We start from the raw sequence: 12659 nt of genomic DNA, 5'->3' as shown, positions 1-12659 counted from the left end.
ATTGAAAATCAGACATTAGAATAAAGGAAAAAGTATAATAATCAGATCAGATCACAGAAAATTGAGAAAACAACGACAAAGACGAAAAAAAGTTATTTCTTCGAAGCGACTTCCGGCAAGTTGTTCTTGATGTCTTTTGGGATCGTCTCAATGTATTCCTGATGTTTGACCCATGAAGCCGTCGCCAGCACACCGCCCGTGTTGTTTAGCTGCACGTCCGGCTCGTAGCGAATTTCTCGGCCACTGATATCGGTGAGCCGACCGCCGGCGGCCGTGAGCACAGCCTCCACGGCGCAAGTGTCCCATTTCTTGCATCCGGCACTTGCGAAGACGTACGCCGCGCAGCCTTCGAGGACCTGGAAAATTAGAAAATTTCGGTCTAAATCGGTAAAAATCGATTTTTTTTTGAATTTTTCAATTTTTGGGAAAAATTGCCTAAAATCGTTCGAAAATCAGCCATTTTCATCCGATTTTTTTCATTTTTTTTTTCAAAAAATCGGTCAATATCGAATTTTCTCACCTTCAGAACTTTGAATCCGGCTCCGCCCACTTTCTCGACATTATCCGCTAGATTCCGGGTTTTCAGCGCTTCCAGAGCGCTCGAAACCGACTCGCTGAGATGGCTGCGCGTTGTGACGACCGTTTTTTGAGTGTTTCCTGGAAAATAGTTGTGTATGTTTGTCCGGATGTCCGATGACGTCATCTTGACCAATTAGCGTCATTTTGGCCGAATGATATCATTTTTAAAGGGGAAATCAAGATGACGTTTTTGGATAATCGTCAAAAGATTGAGAATTGGACATCCGGACGTCTGTGTGTCCGGATGTCCAAAAATAAGGTTTTCGGGTCGAATTTTCGCGATTTTTCTAATTAATAAAAATGTCAATTTTTACCTGTTGCCGGCACTAATCCATGTACTCCACACCCTTTAATCGCCCAGACCGTTCTTCCACTCGTCGAATGATAGGGTTGATGAATGATTCCAGCGACCGGACGTCCTTTATAAGCGATCCCAATGAGAACCGTCACCTGCTCCAGAAGCGCCAAATTCTTATTTTTCACCGCCAACGCGACTTCAGAAGTGCCATCGAGTGGGTCCACCCACACGACGACCTCGTTCTCTTTGATTTGCGCCAATTCTGGAGAGATTAGACGATCTGTGAGAAGCACGTCTTCATTGAATCCTAGTTCTACTTCAGGGCAGGCGGTGGTGTCTTCCTGGAAAATTTTGAAAAATATTTAACTGAAAAAGGAGAAAAAATCGAGTTTTTAAGCCGAAAAATCGATAATTTCAGAAAAAAATATTTCTCAAAAAACAATTTTTTTTTCGATTTTTTCTGAAAGTTCCAAACACTGACCTCTTCCCCAATGATCGTTATATTATTAAAATGCTTCTGGAGCGACTGAACGATACAATATTGCGCTCGTCGATCGGCTTCGGTTTGTGGATCGTAACCGGACCCGGTTTCCGCTTTATCGACGATTTTGAGGTCTCCACCGGCCATGACATTCTGGAATAATCAAAATTTTAGGTGAAAAATGTCTTTTAATCGACTAAAAATCGATTGTTAAAGCTGAAAATCGCCAAAATCGAATCAACCAGTTTAAAATTTTGAATTCCCGCTTAAAAATTTAGCTTTCGTGGCGATGCCATCGGCTGCGAAAACTAGGCGCGCCTTTAAAAGCCACGTCGCTTTTCGTCAATTTTCAGGTTAAAACTCGAAAAAACGCCGATTTTTGTTGAAATTCGCTGGTTTTTTTTGAGGAAAAAACTGAAAATTCTAAAAGTTTAGGGTTTTTGCAGGTTTTAACTGGAAAAATTATGATTTCTGACTGAAAAATCTGGAAAATTCGAAAAAAGGCGGAAATTGATTTTCAGAGGGTTTTCAGTTTTGGAAAAATTGGAATTTTAGATGACAAATATCTTTTAATCGACTAAAAATCGATTTTTAAAACTGAAAATCGTCAAAAAACGGATTAGAAATTTAAAAATTTTAAATCCCCGCTAAAAATTGTTGCTTTCGTGGCGATTCCAGCGGCTGCGAAAACTAGGTGCGCCTTTAAAAGCCACCTCGATTTTCGTAAATTTTCAGGTTAAAAACTCGAAAAGACGACGATTCTTGTTGAAATTCGCTAGTTTTTTTTGAGGAAAAAAACTGAACATTTCAAAAGTTTAAGGTTTTTCCAGGTTTTTACCGAAAAATAATGATTTATAGGTCTAAGATCTGGGAAATGCGAGAAAAATGCAGAAAATGATTTTTAGAGGATTTTCAGCGGATTTCAACAGTTTTTAGGCTTCTTTTCAGCTGGAAATGCTAGTTTTTACTCTGTAACTCTGAACATTAAACAATTTTAGGCCGAAAAATTATGGGAAAAGTTTGAAAATTGAAAAAAAAAATTTTTTTGGCTTGCGAATTTTGGACAGATTTTTTCAGGATTTTCTCGAATTTTTTCGAATTTTTGCTACTTTTCCAATAAAATATTCCAAATTCTCTCACCTTAATAATCCCACCAGCCGCTTCCGAAACCCGAACGGACGATGCGACGAGACGTGTGAGGAAGCTCGCTTTGTTGAACATTTCTGATTGTGAAGACAAGGCACTCATTCCATTCGGCACTATATCACTTCGGCACTATATCTCGCCTAGAAAAATCTCCCTCTTTTCTCTTATTTTGTTCCCTCCCATTTGGTTTTTATTTTTTCAACGTTGGAAGCGCTAGAGAGTGTGCGAATCGAGGAGGGTGTTAGAGAAAGTGCTGCGTACGATACACGTAATCTGACGACATAATTTTTATCCGAATCGTTTTTCCACGTGGATTCCACTGGATTTTAGGTATCGACAAGGATTTAGAAGACGTTAAAACTAGAAGATGTCCATAAAAATTTAAAATAAAAAAAAACAGGAAAAAATCCTAAAAATTGGAGAAAAAGAAGGCGAAAATCGAAGAGAGAACACAGCAAAAAGATTACATCTTCTGGGCAAACCGGCAATCTATGATGACGTGGCAGTTTTTAGAAGACGTGGGAGGATATTTCGGGCTATATTTATATAGAAAAATAAGAGATCAAGGAGCAGACAATTTCGGAAAAAATGAGAGAAATATTTTTTTTAAGAAAAGCAAAAACAAACTTTAAATATTCCCAATTTGCGAAACGCAAATTATGGGGAAGGAAGTAGTTTTGTTTTTGGCGAAAAACGGGGAGGGATGCAAACGCGCTCTATCGGAAAACAGGGAGAAAATGGAAGTGCGGACGTCGGGATATGTGGAAATGGGGACAGTCAGGAGAAGAGAAATGGGGAACAATTTTTAGAAAATTCAAGTTTTCAAAAAATTCAGTAAATCGTAAAAATTTCAAAACTCTCAGAAATTAAAAAAAACATATTTTTTTTCATAATTTTACAAAACTTTTGGAACTTTCGAATTACAAAACGAATTTTTCAAGATTTCAAAGATTGTTATTGGAATACTCAAAAATTTCAGATTTTTCAAAATTTTGAGAATTTTGTTTGGAAAAATTTTTTGATTCCAAAAAATAATCAAAAATTCTACTCCAAAACAGTTCAATAATAGGAATCCTTGGCACTAGTTGGAAGCTTCTGGAAGTTTCAATAAGGCGTTACATTCCATCTGAAAATATAAAATTTCCGATTTTTAATTTTCTCGAATTTCCATTTTACCTCAAAACAGGCGAAAAATCGCCTAAAATCGAAAACTTTATTTTTGAATTTTTAAACTTTTCGACTTCCTGAATTTTTAAGAACTTGAATTTCTGGATTTCAGGAACTTCTAAAATTTTTGAACTTCTGAATTTTCAGAATCTAAGATTTCTCTGAACTTCTCAATTTCAAACTTGTGGAACTTTCGAACTCTTGGAATTTCTAAATTTCTGATTTTTTAGAGTTTCCTAAAAACGATCTAAGAAATTCGAAGTTCTGCAATTTAAATATTTTTGAAAACAGAAAAACTGAAACTAAACTTTTTTTTTTCTATTACTATGATCTGAAATTTTCAACCAATGTTCAATTATTTTGTTTCAATAAAATCCATTTATTACGAATTTGTATTTTCCGAGTCACAAAAAACACAAAAAAATTTGAAGAGGGAAATAGATTGGGCGAAATTTTTTGAGAAGAAAAACCGGTAATTTTCAAGGAAGAATAGCATCAATTGGAAGCGTTTGGGGTCAACAATGAAGGGATTTTTTGAGAAAAATATAAAATTTTCCAAAAAAAGAAAACAATTGGGTGAGCTATGGCAATCTGAACATACATATACATCAATTTTTGAAATTCAAAATCACTGACTAGAATTCGAATGAGGCGAAGTGGGAAATGAGGAAATTTCTAGGATATTGAAAAAAAAAGTTTAGAGAGCTCTCCATTTTGAAAGATCCATTTCTGGAATTTTATTACAAGGAGTCAAATTGGCACCGGGAAGAAGGAAGGCGTCCTGGGACACCAATTCGAAATTGTCAGCGTTATCACAAATGATTCGAGAGAGACTTGATTTTTTGATCTCTTCCACTTGGGAACGTGTGAAGATTCCTGGATTTTCGAAATAGAATCTGTAAAAAAAGGCTTCGAAATTCTCAAAATTCTGAAATTTTAAAGAATATTTTGAATTTCTGAATTTTCGATTTTTTAAAAAGTTTTAAACTTTGAAGAATTTTGGAATTCCAAACTTTCGGATTCTTGGATTTTTAGAATCGGGTCAATGTGGGTTTGAAAAGTTAGAATTTCTGATGTTTATGAATTTCCCGAATTCCCGAATTTCAGAACTTTAGATTTTTGAATTTTCTGTTTTTTTTTAATTTCTGAATGAATTTTTTGGAATTTCTAAACGTTGAACATCCTGAGGTTTTCGGATTTCATGATTATTAGATTGAGAACTACCGAATTTCAGAAGTTTCAAAAAATTCCGAAATTCCAAAAATTGGAAATCCAGAAACACAGAATTTCAGAACTTTTTAAATCTCAGAATCTGTGAAAAAAAATGACTCTGAATGAGAGTTTAAAAATATCCAGAATTTCAGAATTTCAATGTTTACAATTTTTGAAACTCTGAGCTTTTGGGGATTCCAAGTTTTTGGAATTTTGAAATTTCTGAATTCCTGAATTTCCTGGAATTTCTAGATTTTTGAATTTCTGAATTTCTGATTTTTTGAATTTCTGAATTTCTGAATTTCTGAATTTCTGAATTTCTGAATTTCTGAATTTCTGAATTTCTGAATTTCTGAATTTCTGAATTTCTGAATTTCTGAATTTCTGAATTTCTGAATTTCTGAATTTCTGAATTTCTGTTCAGAACTTTAGATTTTCCGAATTTCCTGAACTTTCTGAATTGTTAGTATTTCCAAATTTTCTCAATCTCTGAATTTCTGAATTTCAGCATTTCTTGAAATATCACATTTTTTGGAATTTTAACATTTCAGAGATTTCCGATTTTCTGAATTTCCTGGAATTTCTGAATTTCTGAATTTCTGAATTTCTGAATTTCTGAATTTCTGAATTTCTGAATTTCTGAATTTCTGAATTTCTGAATTTCTGAATTTCTGAATTTCTGAATTTCTGAATTTCTGAATTTCTGAATTTCTGAATTTCTGAATTTCTGAATTTCTGAATTTCTGAATTTCTGAATTTCTGAATTTCTGAATTTCTGAATTTCTGAATTTCTGAATTTCTGAATTTCTGTTCAGAACTTTAGATTTTCCGAATTTCCTGAACTTTCTGAATTGTTAGTATTTCCAAATTTTCTCAATCTCTGAATTTCTGAATTTCAGCATTTCTTGAAATATCACATTTTTTGGAATTTTAACATTTCAGAGATTTCCGATTTTCTGAATTTCCTGGAATTTCTGAATTTCTGAATTTCTGAATTTCTGAATTTCTGACTTCCTAATTCCAGAATTTTAGAATTTCAGATTTTAAGAATCTCAAAATATGTCAGAATTTCCGAAATTCGAAGATTCAGAGATTTCAGAATTTAGTTAGGAATCTCAATTTCCGAATTTTCGATTTTTAGAATTTTCGATATTCAGAATTTCATAACGGTAAAATTACAAAATACTAACCTATCTCCATCTCTAGCTCTCTTAAATTGCTCTCCAATTGCACAACTCAATGTAGTTCCAACCAGTCCTCCAATCACTGGATCCTCCAACATCGATCCCACATAAAAATCAACGTCATCTGAAAAAAATCGGTCTGTTTTTCTGTAAATCCAGATGTCTCACTTGTCGTATTGTAATTCCTAGCGAGTCCAGCTCTCAAATTTCGATCCAAAATCATATCTCCGAAGTCTTCAAAAGTGTTGGCGAACTTCAATCCACAGAATTGTCTCATTTTGTTATAAGACGGAATTCCATGATCTCTTCCTCTTTGGATATTCAACGATCCGAGATCCGTGCTGAAAAACATTTTTATTTTCGCGCCTCTACAAAACAGTTTTTCGATTTTTCAATTTCTTCGAAATTTTCAGAGTGTATAGAACAAAACTAGAGCTTCATTTATTTGGTTGTTGACAATTTTTTCTAGCTACCGTAGTTTTGGAGGTATGCGCCTTTAAAGTAGGCGTGACTCATTTCCCGACGTCCGAGGGGAGATGAGGCTCGCCTAATTTAAAGGCGCATATCCCAAAAACTACGGTAGCCAGAAGAAAGTGGTCAACTACAAAATTGAAGCTATATTCTTATTTTGTATAACTCGAAAATTCCAGAAAAAAAATCAAATCGAATGGAGGGAAAATTCAACATTTTCGAAAGCAAACAACTCATTTTCGTCAACCTAAAAACTTAAAGACATTTTTTGCCGATTTTGTTTCGAAATTTCGCTAAAACTCTAAAAAATATTTTGCAAAATTGTCAAATATGCAAAATATTTCATTTAAGTTTTTCACTTTTCTCCATTTTTGGACATTTTTAGAGTTAAACTTTATCAATTCTATGAAGATGTTTTAAATCCAAGGTGAGTAGGGACCCTTCAACTTCAACCTACTTTTTCTGGATTCCTGTAGATGATATCAAATAGTTGTCAGCTAGCGAAAAATTTGCGAATATATGATAAACTATTTATCAGTTGACTATTTTTTGGTATCTCTCACAGGAACCGAGATGAATCGGATCAAAGTTGACGCTTTTGACAGCGTACCCCGGAGTTTCGCCGGACGGTATGTGTCCAAGCTGATAAATTCAGGTTTATATTGACCCGATTTTTTAATATTTTTAGTGGGTCCCTTACACTTAGAAACACCCAAAAAGATTTAACAACCTCCAAGGAACAATAATTAGTTCCAGAATGTTCCCCATAAATCAAACAACCCCATAAAAATACCTTCCAAACATCTTCTCAGTAATCGCCGGCGTCATTCGATGTGGTCGTTTGACAGCAGTCGTCATAAATCCGCGAATAATTGGATCGACACCTCCTTCAAACAGAATCTTGCCCGATTTGAATACTCCATCGCCAAAGAAGAACCCGCCATGAGTAATATTATTTCCAGATAGATCAACTCTCTTGTAGAACTCCTCAATCATTCCATGACCGAATCGAAAAGCGGAAGTTGTGAATTCATTGGCAATTGTGGCATCCACATTAGTATCATAACCTTTGTATGGTCCGATCACTTTGTCAAATGACACTCCTAGAAGTTTCGGGAGGTATTCCTTATAAAGAACGTTTTGGATTTGAGCGCCAACAATTTTCCTAGCTTCCTGGAAGACTCTATCTCCAGACCATGTTGGATTGAGCTCGGTTAGCTTTTGAGCAATTCTGTTATGCTCTCTGGCAAACATTATATGAAGGGAAGACAATCCAATGAAGAGATTGGCTCGGATATCTCCCGCAGTAAAGGAGGCGGTACATTTATCCTTATTAGCACATTTAGACTGGTCGAATGGAAGAACATTCTGGTTATTGAATCTAGTAACTCTCAAGAATCCAGTCCTTCCATCTCTGAACTTATGAAGATCCTTTAATGAAGATCCATAAATCATAGATCCATCAATATAAGCTGTATTCTCATTGAGTTGCTCTCTGGGCTCCACTCGACAAATTGGGGCGGATCTTGAGACTTTCAGACATTGTTTCGATTTGAATCCAAGATTTGGGTCCTTTTCTCCGATTGGGATTGGCATGCATTTCGATGGGACTGGATCACAAGTCTTGCAGTTTGCCGATGGTTGAAGTGTGGTTTTGGACATGTCATGCGACATGAATTGACCCCATTGCATCATCATGTTGTTGAACTAAAAATTGAAATTGTTTCCTTTTTTCTGATAGTGAAGTTTAATAAATCAGGGGCGAGTAGATCAAAATAGCAACAACGACCTTTCGTTGAAACTCGTGATGTTTGTCTAGACCATTGAAAACATGTGAAGAAGATTTTCGGAATTTGGAGGTCTCATAGAAGCGCTCTGAGAAATTGAGCTACGCGGTTATTATGCTTCTCTGCGTCTCAAAAACTTGTTCAGAACTTTAGATTTTCCGAATTTCCTGAACTTTCTGAATTGTTAGTATTTCCAAATTTTCTCAATCTCTGAATTTCTGAATTTCAGAATTTCTCGAAATATCACATTTTTTGGAATTTTAACATTTCAGAGATTTCCGATTTTCTGAATTTCCTGGAATTTCTGAATTTCTGAATTTCTGAATTTCTGAATTTCTGAATTTCTGAATTTCTGAACTTCTGAATTTCTGAATTTCTGAACTTCTGAATTTCTGAATTTCTGAATTTCTGAACTTCTGAATTTCTGAATTTCTGAATTTCTGAATTTCTGAACTTCTGAATTTCTGAATTTCTGAATTTCTGAATTTCTGAACTTCTGAATTTCTGAATTTCTGAACTTCTGAATTTCTGAACTTCTGAATTTCTGAATTTCAGCATTTCCTGGAACTTTCGAAATATTGAATTCTCCAATTTTCATGTTGAACTACCAATTCGTAAATTTCAGAAAATTGGAATTTCAGAATTTCAGCAAATTTTAGAATCTGAATTGTGAAAAGTAAAAAAAGTTTCAGAATTTTTATGGTTTTTAGTTTCAAAACATTCTTCTATTTTGAAGTTTTCTTTGAAAATTGAAAACATTCAGAAAATTGAAATTTCAGAATTTCTTTATAACTTTTTTTCTTTAATTCTTTGCACCCCGGACCATCAAATTTGAGCCGATTTTTTTTCAATTTCTATGGATGATATTTAAATTGTCAACTAACAAAATATATTTGAAACCATTCTTAACATTTTATCCGTTGATTAGTTTTGATACCTTTCTCATGGACCGAGATGAGTTGATTTTTTTTAGACTGCGGTACTTTCGGATAATATTTTCAAAAAAATCTCACCTTATCATGTACCACCGATTGAGCAGATGACAACATAACACGATTAGCTTCGCGAGCACTTGGTCTAGACTTGTTCAAAGAAGAAATCGGTTCGCCTCTTCCATCATCATACTGCGCTGGGAAGTGTCGATTGAACCTTCTGAATGCAGCTCCTTGCATTGGCTTCTCCAAATTATTACATGTTCCATCAAGAGTACGATACATGAGATGATAACAGAGACTCTTTCTACAATCCACTCCAACGTCAGATAATTGAGGAACACATCCAGTTGGCACACTTCTCGTGATGTCGTCAATGGAGAGCATGTTACGGCCAAAGTTATCTTCTACCGGATTGATTAAACGAGAGATTGACATAAGCTGCAAAATTGGAAGATTGTTGTTGAACGTTGAGTTTGATTGTGCTTAATTATCTCAACTTCATTAAGAGATATCCAAAATTACAAGCTATAAAAAGGTTTGTGATATTATGAAAACCATTTTATCAGTTTGCAGATTTCTGGTATCTTGTATGAGAACCGAAATAATTGAGCTTGAAGTGATGAGCTACGGGATTGAAGACCGTGAGTTGCGATGATAGTGGATTTTTTACTGATATTGAGTTTGGGCTTTGCACAACTCGTTTTCATTGTAACCCATGCCATTGCTCGTCAACCGTGTAGCTCATCCGACAAGCTAAATTATCTTGGTTCCCATAGCAGATATTCAAAAACTGACAACTAATAAAATGTTGGTAATATTATTCTGAACATTTTATCAGTTGACAGAATTTTGATATATCTTATAGTAACCGAGATAATTAAGCTCAAAGTGCTTCAGAGCATTTACGGTAAATGATGTTTCAGTGATTCGAGGTCTTGTCGGGGGGTCACAAATTGCTCATATTTTATATATTCTACTGTGTAGCTTAAAGGAGGCCAGACATGAAAAATTTTAAAGTTCTAGTTTTTTGATATATGACACGGTACAGTCAGAAAATATGTATGGTCACCCAACCATAACTCCATGTTGCCGTACAAGCGAGAACGCGAACGTTCTTCCAAGCGGCGGCACACTCCTCGTTTCATAACCGTTTTAGCGGCAGCCGACGGCAGGCGCCGTTTGGTGTAGAGCACAGGTCCTGGGCGCGCATACGCATAATGGATGGGCGACGGAGGACGCGCCGATGAATTGGGTACAGGGAAAGGGCGCCGATATGAGGCATATACGGGGCATATGGGGCACACCGCCGCCGCAAAGCATCTCCTCGCCTGGCTTGCTGGCACTCGATGAAATGAACTAAAACGTTGGTTGGGGGTTCCTAGAAGTATCAGTTAAATTCTATTGTGATGTGATTTTGTTCAGGTCTTCCGATTTCGTACTTTTCCTTTATTATTCCATATTTTTTTATATTTTGACTTCATATTTTAAAAATAAAATCAAAAACAGAAGAAAATGGGAAAAAATTCGCTAAAAATTGTTTCTTTTTTTCATTTGTTCAAAAAATATGTCTCACTTTCACTTTTTTTGAAATTGCATGAAAAAAATTGAACAATTTTTGAATTTACACTTTGTAATTTTTGTATACTTACCAACTTACCTTTTATTCCACCTGAAAATACGATTTTTACATTAATTACAAAGTGAAATAAAAAAAATCTCAATATCACCTATTTTGGCGAAAAACATAGCAATTAACGAGTGAAAGACATGTTTCTGCAAGAATTCAGCGATTTTTTAGTCTGCCATAACTCTTTTTCACAAAAAACATCGAAGGAATAATCGAAAAACCAGCAATGTAGGCTCGAATTGACGAAAAGTTGGGGGAACGACGTTCGAACTGGTAAGGAGTCGAACTTGTAACAGTTCGATTCTGTCCGCGTTCTGTTCTGGTACGTGTGCGAAAAAATGACTGTTCTGAATTGAATCAGTTCGATTCTAGGTCTGTTCGATTTTGAAAACGTTCGAATTCGTCGTACCCCCGAAAAATTGACAAAGTTGCCGGTGTGGATTTACGGTAAACAATGCGCGCATCCGGGACTTCGGAGCGTTGTAGTCGGCCTACCGTATATCGCGTAACATTGAAGAAATTTAGTGTGTACTAAAAAAAAATAAATGCTCGTCAAGTAGCGCGCATTGGTCGCAATCGCACGACTTTCCGTCAGAATGCATGATCTCGCCCCAAGAAAACCCCGTAGACTTTCGTGTCTGGCCTCCTTTAATAATTAAGCACACCTAGTAGTTAGGTACAAACTTTGTTTCAAATTTATACTAAAAAGTTCAAAGTGTTATATGTATCATTTTTGTCCGGTACTGGACATGGTCTAATAGAATGCTTCCCTATCTATACTTGCATACTTTGAGCTGCAATAGCTCAGTACTCGTAAGAAATAGCAAAGATTGGTCAACTAATAAAATGTAACCCATTTTATGATAAACATTTTATCAGTTAACAGATTTTTGATAACTCTCATAGGGGAGTAAAAAGTGGCAAGGACTACGGTACTTACCTCTGACGCCTGAGCAATGCTGTCCTTGACTCTTTCACAACTGTTCACTGGTGTTAAGCTAGATGGTGGAATTGTGACTGTCGTCGTTGGTCCCGATGAAACTGTCGTCGTTTGGACGAATCCTCCATTTGATTGTTGGAATGAGGAAGCTGAAAAATGAGAGTTCAGGAAATTCTGATCTTTAATTCCCTTGAAATTTTTAGGATACCTAGCTTTTTAGATTCTTAGATTTCCAGATTCTTAGAGTCTTAGATTCTTAGATTCTTACAGTCCCTTGAGAATGCCCTCAAAGAGTGTGATCCTACACCATTGAAAATTGCTTTGAAAATTCATTTTTATGATTTTTTTAAACCCCCCCCCCCCACCTTCAATTTCTTCAAAATACATATAAAAACATACACATCTGCCAAATAGTTGTAAAAAAACGGGAAAGATTGCTTTTGTATTTTCTAAATCCCCACATCTATCTAAATACCTGGTTTTCTTCCAATTCTTCTTGTTCTTAAAGTTGTAAATTGTACGCGTCCACCACATACAAATGTTCCAAGTCATTCTACCGTATGATTATACTCTCTAATAAGATTTTGTTTCTAGAAAAAGACGAAGAAGAAGCTAGTTCAGTTTACATCCCCCCTCCTCCGATTCTTCTTTTCTTTGCGAATTTTCTGTAGGTCAAAAAAAGAGGAGCGTGCGGTGGCAGGCGCGGTGATAACCCGCTTTGTGTATACATTTCATGGTCAGTAAAAAGACAAAGAGGGTCACCTGATGATTAACATTCTTATCAGATACCATTTTTTTCGGTGCTTACCAGTTGTGGTCAGATTCCACCACA

The 12659-nt window shown here is 35.6% G+C and overlaps 2 protein-coding genes across 2 annotated transcripts in view; both read right to left on the bottom strand.

The window, feature by feature from the left end:
• Positions 1-92: 92 nt before the first annotated feature.
• Positions 93-2579, bottom strand: Cbr-tag-231 (the record flags this gene model as incomplete). The annotated part of the gene is made up of 5 exons (XM_002629911.1): positions 93-356; positions 521-657; positions 894-1218; positions 1359-1511; positions 2499-2579. 5 exons carry the CDS (start codon positions 2577-2579, stop codon positions 93-95), a joined length of 960 nt encoding a protein of 319 aa, XP_002629957.1.
• A 1789-nt stretch (positions 2580-4368) lies between these two features.
• Cbr-mlt-7 overlaps positions 4369-12659 on the bottom strand; it is a gene marked incomplete at both ends in the record, with an annotated part of 19052 nt that continues 10761 nt past the window's right edge. Inside the window, 7 exons of the mRNA XM_045241799.1 lie at positions 4369-4567; positions 6074-6191; positions 6236-6408; positions 7332-8245; positions 9339-9698; positions 11816-11976; positions 12303-12328. Coding sequence (XP_045092460.1) covers positions 4369-4567; positions 6074-6191; positions 6236-6408; positions 7332-8245; positions 9339-9698; positions 11816-11976; positions 12303-12328 — 1951 coding nt within the window. The remainder of the gene's footprint in view (positions 4568-6073; positions 6192-6235; positions 6409-7331; positions 8246-9338; positions 9699-11815; positions 11977-12302; positions 12329-12659) is intronic.

This window comes from Caenorhabditis briggsae (genome assembly GCF_000004555.2).
Source record: "Caenorhabditis briggsae complete genome, chrII, whole genome shotgun sequence".
NCBI classification, from domain to species: Eukaryota; Metazoa; Nematoda; class Chromadorea; order Rhabditida; family Rhabditidae; genus Caenorhabditis; species Caenorhabditis briggsae.
The sequence above is the reverse complement of the archived record's forward strand: the minus strand, read 5'-3'. Positions and strand labels throughout refer to the sequence as shown.